We start from the raw sequence: 7,453 nt of genomic DNA, 5'->3' as shown, positions 1-7,453 counted from the left end.
GAGAGAGAGAGAGAGAATCTACTGATTGATCTAGTAAATTAACTATAAATTTGTGGTTTAAGAATAAAACCTAAGGGCTAGGGATATACCTCAGTGGCACAGTGCCTGCCTAACAAGCATGAGGTCCTGAGTTTGGCTCCCAGTACCAAAACAAAACAACAGAAGAGTAGAATCTAAGCTAGGCATGGTGGCACATGCATGTAATCCAAGCACTCTAGAGGCTGAGGCAGAAGGATTTCCACAAATGCAAGGGTGGCTTGAATTATGGAGCAAGACCCTGTTAAAAAGAAAGGGTATAATGATATATATTTGTTGTTGTTATAATACTTATTTGAGATGTAGTTGACCCTTAGTGTCCGCAAGGATTGGTTCCAGACTCTGCAGATATGAAAATCCACAGATGCCCAAGTCCCCTTGGAGAAGATGGTGTAGTATTTGGAAGTTACCTACATACTTCCTCCTGTACACAATCACGAGTTGCATGATTAAGTGATTTCTTCATGTATCTGTGAAAGAATGTCTATACAGAACGTAGGACTGGTTCAGTGTCAGATGATTTCATCTTCTGGAGCCGCTCGTATGGGATGTCGAGTCTGTTATCACTTAAAACATCACTATAGGGGCCAGGGAGATGGCTCAGTAGAATAAGTGCTTGCCTGGCAAACACAAGGGCCTGAGTTCAATCCCCGGTTCCGCAAAACAAAACAAAACAAAACAAAAAAAAAAATCACTATAAGTGCCAATGAGATAGCTCAGGGGACTAAGCACTAGCATAGGCAAGCACAGGGCCTGGGTTTGATCCCAGGAATCACAAGCCATGCTGGCCCTGCCCCTGGGCATGCTGAGCTGGTGATGGAGTCCAGGTGTGGTGGTGCATGCCTGTAATTCCAGCATTAGGGAGACTGAAAATAGGAGGATCACTGAGTCTGAGCTGCATAGTGAGATCCTGCACAAAACAAAACAAAACAAAAAAAAAACAAAAAAACCCAAAACATCACTGTATGGCATATGCTGTTCTCTGCTAGATTATTAATAATACCTAATAATGCAAGTAAATGATACATAAATAGTTGTTAAATTATATCATTTAGGGAAAATAAGAAGATACCTGTGTATGTTCAATACAGATACAGCTATTATAAGCCTAACTCATGGGATACAAATGACACCCAAGATGAAAAGTGCTCAAGTGGATGCTGCAGTGACTGATCATCAGTGATGAGGTGGGGACAATATCTGGGCACCTCCACGTCACTTCTCTTGCATGGATTCAGTGTAGCATTCACCATGCTACAAATTCAACTTTTGCTTTTCAGAACTTCCTGGAATTTTTTCAGTTTGCTATTGGTTAAGTCTGTGGATGGATAACTCATAGGGTAGGAGGACTAGAAATGTTTTTTCCTTTCTCTAGTTTTGAGTGGATCTTATTGTGAATCCAGGCTGGCCTTGGATCACTGTGTAGCCCAGACCCCTCTTGAACATGCAAACTTCTTGCCTCGTAAGTACTCTGGAGCACTGGGATGACAGGAATGTCCCATCATGCCTGGCTGCCAAATGTATTTAACGCCGATGATTGCAACTTTGCTTGAAAAGTCTGATCTATAGCCCTGAATCTTTATTTTGCATAGCAACAGCTAAGTGGACTAAGCACTGGATTCTTCCTTTAGAAGAGCCTATGTTCTCCAGTTTGTTACAGGGGAGGTTGACTGTACCTCCCCTTCCTCTTAAATACTGAAACAGTGAGGCTTCTGCCATTTCCTATGTGCCGTTTTGCTTTCTCTGATATATTTTTCTTAGATTTGGCCCATATTACTTCTTTGTATTACCTGCCTAGTACTTGCAGGCATTTGAGTTAACAGCCTCTGAAAATCATAATTTATAATTCCTTTGCAATTATTCTTTGGGGATCTAGTCTTGAAAATAAAGATGATAAAAGTTGTGACTATTATTCAAGAGGGAACACTTCTGGAACTTAAAAAGCATATATGTCACAAAAACAAAAAGCTCCGTAATCTAATGAACACATGGAAAGACGCTCCACATCATTAGTCATTAGTCAAATAAATGTCTAAACTATGATGAGATACCAGCCTCATCATAGCCACAGGCATGGTTGTAATACAGACAGACAATAACCACGTTGGTATGGAGTGGAGGAATCAGAACCCTGGTAATTACCGTTGGGAAGGTAAAATGGTGCAGCTATTTTGCATAAGTACCAGTTCCTCAAAAAGTTAAAAATAGAGTTATCATCTGACCAGGTAAATCTATTCCTAGGTATTACAAAATAAATGAAAATGTACACTCCTGCAAAACTTGTATGCAAATGTTTCCAGCAACATTACTTGTAATAGGCAAAAAGTGGAAACAACTCAAATCTACCAGCTGATGAATGGATGAGATGTATTGTATCCACACAATGGTTGGATGTTTGACAATGAAAAGAAATGAAGTGCTGACTCGTGCCACAAAGTGAATAAACTTTAAAAACATCATCCTAAGTGAAGAAGCCAGGCACAAAAAATGATATATCTTTATGATTGAGTTTATAATATGGACTCAGAATAGGCAAACCTGTAGGGACAGAGAATAGATTGCTGGTTGCTAATAAGTTTCCTCTAGAAGGGACAAAATGTTCTCAAATTGGATCATGTTGCACACCCTGTGAATTATACTTTGAAATGATTGAGTTTATGGCATGTTAATTACATTATCTAAAAAACTTTTTAAAACTAGTGATCAGAAAACAAATAATTCAAAGATGGGTAGATTTTCCCACCTTCAGATCATTGGCCTGAGTACATAACATATGCAGTCAAGTACAATTCCAGCAGTAGATTTAGAAAGTTATTCCTGATGTGAATTTACCTTCTGTTAAAACAGCTAAGCTTGCAGAGTGTAGTACACTATGCTGTCTCAATAGGTCAGCTTTTTCTTCGCTGTGCATTATCTTCATGGCCTGTTCAGTGGCTTTTGAATTATGTAGCATAAACAGACCTCGTTTGAAAAGTTTGCTTCTTGAGGGCCCATTGGAAGTATTATAGAGAGTCCCTGGTTGGTTCCATTGGCAAGTGGAGCTCTAGCAATGGGAAGAAATATACAGCTTGCTATCCTGGGTTTTTCCGTCTTTTAGTTAAAAGGCATGGATCAGGAGGATAGCTTTGGAGGGAGATTTCATTACATAGCCTGTTGATTATACAAAAGTTCCTAGACTTCCCTTTCAAATAAAGCATCTCAAGTATAAGCTTTTCCCTGCTGTGATTTTAAGGGATTTCCAAGTGTTATTAACATCTACAATATTAGAATTAGAGGGAAAGTTTATAAATTATCTAGATTTACCCTTGTTTTTGTTGTTTTTTTCAGATGTCCATTTTGATAGTAACGATGAATAGCGTTAGTGTGTCATTACTTCTGAGATGAGTGTATTAGTGAAACTTCGCTGTTCTATTTAATAATACCTTGTTTCCAGCCGGGCTATGTAGACTGAAAAAAAAATTATATTTTGTGCAAACCTTCAATTATCCTTGATATTTTATTTACATAAAAAGTATCCTTATTCTAACTACTATTTAATTTTGATAGTAATTTGTTTTTTGTTTTTTTACTGTATTTGGTACAGGGTCTCACTACACAACTTGGACTTGTCGTGAGCCTCCTGTCTCAGCCTCTCCAGCTGTGAGATTACAGGCATGTGCTACCACGCTGGTCTCTGTGGCCAGCTCAATGCACCCTGGGGCGGGGCCAGCTCAGCATGTGGTACCAGGGATTGAATCCATCCCAGCACTTGCTTAAGCAGGCGCCTAGTCTGCTGAGCTATCTCATTGGCCCTTTGATAGTAATTTTAACTCTTAAGATTTTGTAGGAAATATATTTGAACAGAGATACTTTATTTTTGGGGTTTTTTTGAAGCAGATTCTTGCTATGTAGTTCAAGCTGGTCTTGAACTTGCAATTCCTCCTGCTTCAGCCTTCCAAATACTGGGACAACAGGCGTGTAGACTTGGTCATTCTTTAGTATGTTTCAACATATGGTTGGGGTTTTTGTTCTAGTTTTGGATTGTTTTTGTGTGTGCTTGTGTGGAGTTATATAGATGGATCTCAGGGCTTCACATAGGTGCTGTACCACTGAGCTGTACTCCAGTCCTATGGTCAGTTTTTAATCTAAAATTTCTATTATCTAGCATTCTTTTTTAAACATTTTTAAAATTTATTTATTTGGTACAGGGTCTGACTACACAGTTCAGACTCATAGTAATCCTCCTGTCTCAGCCGCCCCAGCACTAGGATTACAGGCATGTACCACTATTCCCGGTTTTGGTGGCCAGCACAGATATGTCAGGGGTTTCTGAGGTTCCTGGGCCAGCATGGCATGTGGTACTGGGGATTAAACCCAGGTCATCGTGCTTGCTAGGCAGGTGCCTAGACCGCTGAGCCATCTCTTCAACCGTCATCTGGCATTTTAGTACAGACTATTCCATCATTACCAGAAATGAAACATCCTCCCTTTGTACTTCATAACACTTACTATATTTGACATTTAGTATAATTTTGTCGTTTGTTTTATTTAATATATCCTCCCATAAAACTCCCTTAAGTTAGGGATTTTTGTCTTTTTGGTGAAGTGCTAGGCATAAAGTAGAAGCTAAACAAATACTTATTAAATGGATGACTGGATGAACCATCCATTCATCAAGACAGACGTAAGTAAACAAAAGCTGATTGATGCCAAAAGAGGAGCTATAGCTTTTCAAGCCTTGCTCTTCCACTACAGTTGTTCTGGTAACTGCAACTGCAGTTTACTTCTCCTTGGCTTACAGAACAGGATTCAGGGGTTTTGATATTTCATTTCCTTCACGACTGTTATGTGGGTCAACTTCATGACAACTGTGGGTCTCGATAGCTGGCTATAGATCAAAGGAAGTCCCAGTGAAGGTACTCTGAAGTGTAAAGAGCTATGAGCTAAACATGTATCAGGTAATTCTATATATCTGTATCCATTAGCCTGACTTTTTTAGGTTCTTGGGGTTTCTTTGGTTGAACCCAGAGCCTTGTGAATACTGGGCAAGCGCTCTGCCGTGGGCTTCATGCTCAGCCCTTTTTTATCTTAAGAGAATCTTGCTAAGTTACCCAAGATGGCCTCAAACTTATGATGCTCCTGCCTTAGCCACAGAGAACTGGGATTACACGTGTTCATATTTCATTTTAAGAATATTTTTGTGTGTATGAGTATCTGCATGCTTTTAGGGGAGGAATACTTTCAGTTGTCACAAACAATAATCAGTATTGTTGCCACAGCATGTTTACAATACAGTCCATAAAAAGTTCTTGTTAATGTCTTGTTTGACTTCTTTTGTAGGAGCTGGAGAGATTTGAAGACTTTGTAAAATCCTGTCCTCCTTTTGATATTGTCATAGATGGACTCAATGTTGCTAAAATGTTTCCTAGAGCTCGGGAATCTCAGTCTGTAAGTACAAAGTCAGTTTTGCTGTTTTCTATCTCCATAAATATTTATTCTTCCTATTAATGATCCATGAAGATATTTGCTTCTTGTCTTCCTTCATGAAATTAAGCTCCTAAATGTGCTGCAGTGACCCATCCCTCATCTCAAAGCCACCATTTTATCTCTCCAAGTAAGTTCTACAAGGCTGGGAGTAAGAAATTAAAGAGAATGAGGAGTTAAAAGAAAACCACATTACAAAGGGCATTGCTCATTTTTTGTGACCTTTAGCCCATCTCCTTCTAGCCCTCTGCTTTCTTTATTGTTTCTCTGCCATTTTCCTGTGGAGCTACCCCTGTAACAATTACCAGTATATTAGGATATAATAGAGATACTAGTCACGTGTTACCTACATTTGTTTTTTCCAAACACAGTGCATTCATAAATTAACCTCACCAGGTCTTCTTTCATGAGGTACCCATTTGGCTTATTGATTTATAAATGTTTTAGCAGTCTCTAAGAAGAATATCATGATTTTTTTCATTGCAACAATGAGTAGTTATTTTAATCCCTATTTTATAGGTTAGAAAATGAGGTTATTTTATACAATAAATCCTTAGGTAACAGTCCTATCGTCAAAATTAAATGATAATCAACACTTGGATTTCAGACTTGTGGCTCTTATCATTGGCAGTCTATGGCCATTCATCTGTAGTTGAACTGTATTAGTTCTTTAAAATTGCTGCCAGTATAAAAGCTTTTTCTTAGAGATGCTACTAGTTCAGTTTGACCATTTATACTCAGAAAAGCTCACAAGTAGAAACAAAGGATAAGCTTAATTTATGGAAAAATTTTGATACGCTTTTCATTTGTATTTGTGCCTATATTATATTTAAGTATGTCTTTTAAATCTTTTATTTTAAAAAATAAAAGGAAATAGAATTTATTTGTTTGTCTTGTTTTTGAGACAGAGTCTCACTATATAGCCTATACTGGTCTTAAACTTGTGTCCTTCTATCTCAGCCTCTCATAGGTGAAAATGTTTTTTATCTCTTATACACATGAGAGAGCCTCTGAGGCAGTGATACTGACAAAGGCTCTGTGTGGCGGCCCTGGGTTCAATCTCTAGTACAGAAAGAGACAGAAAGAGATTACTTTATAAAAACACTATGTATTTTTTTTTTTTTATCAATGAACGGTTCTCACTTTATTTTTATTTTTATTTTTTTATTTTTTTTTAAACACTATGTATTCATTGTAAAAAATTTGGAAACAGGGAAGGAAAAGCATATAAATAATTCTATTATTCACCAGTAGTCATTGTCATTGTTTTATTTATTTCCTTCCAATAATTTTCCATTTTGAGTTCCAACTGTGTTCATAATTAACTATATTTTAAATTTACAGTTGTTTAAAACTCTGAATAAAAATAAAACTATAAAAGGAGGGCTGGCCTGATAGCTCTGCTTAGGCAGAGCATGGCCAGGTTTCAATCCCTGGCATGGCCGCCCCATCCACAGGGTACACTGACATAGTGATTGAAACTCCCAGCCCTTGGGAGGCTGAAAACAGGAGGATCACTACGAGTGCAGCCTACATAGTGAGACCCTGCACACCCTGTAGACCTTGTCCTAAATACAGAAATAAATAAATAAAAATATAAGGAGTAGAAGAAATCTTATGTGGCAATTGTATATTTGAGCATATATAAAATACAGGAAGGAAAACAGCACAATTTGCTAGACAGTGAAAAGTACTATAAATGGCAAAGTGGTGCAAACATGTGATCCCAGCACTTGACAGAGGGAGGCAGAAGAATCGAGAGTTTGAAACCAGCCTGGGCAATTTAGTGAGCTCAAGGCCAGCCAGGACCACATCTTGACATTCTGACTCAAAAACCCCCCCAAAATAAGCCACTATGCAGCATATGCCTATAATCCCATAGTTGGGGATGTAGCTCAGTGCAAAGGTCCTTGGGTTCAGTCCCTTGAACCACAAAAAACATGCAGAATAACAG

General features: G+C 38.2%; 1 protein-coding gene across 3 annotated transcripts in view; it reads left to right on the top strand.

The window, feature by feature from the left end:
• Kiaa0391 (KIAA0391 ortholog) overlaps nucleotides 1–7,453 on the top strand; it is a 141,762-nt gene that overhangs the window by 44,599 nt on the left and 89,710 nt on the right. For all 3 annotated transcript variants that reach the window (XM_023721864.1, XM_004637086.2, XM_023721863.1), the window contains exon 5: nucleotides 5,356–5,463. In XM_023721864.1, the coding sequence (XP_023577632.1) occupies nucleotides 5,356–5,463 (108 nt within the window). The remainder of the gene's footprint in view (nucleotides 1–5,355; nucleotides 5,464–7,453) is intronic.

This window comes from Octodon degus, unplaced genomic scaffold (genome assembly GCF_000260255.1).
Source record: "Octodon degus isolate 3935 unplaced genomic scaffold, OctDeg1.0 scaffold00086, whole genome shotgun sequence".
NCBI lineage: Eukaryota > Metazoa > Chordata > Mammalia > Rodentia > Octodontidae > Octodon > Octodon degus.
This window is presented reverse-complemented; position numbering and strand designations above follow the sequence as displayed.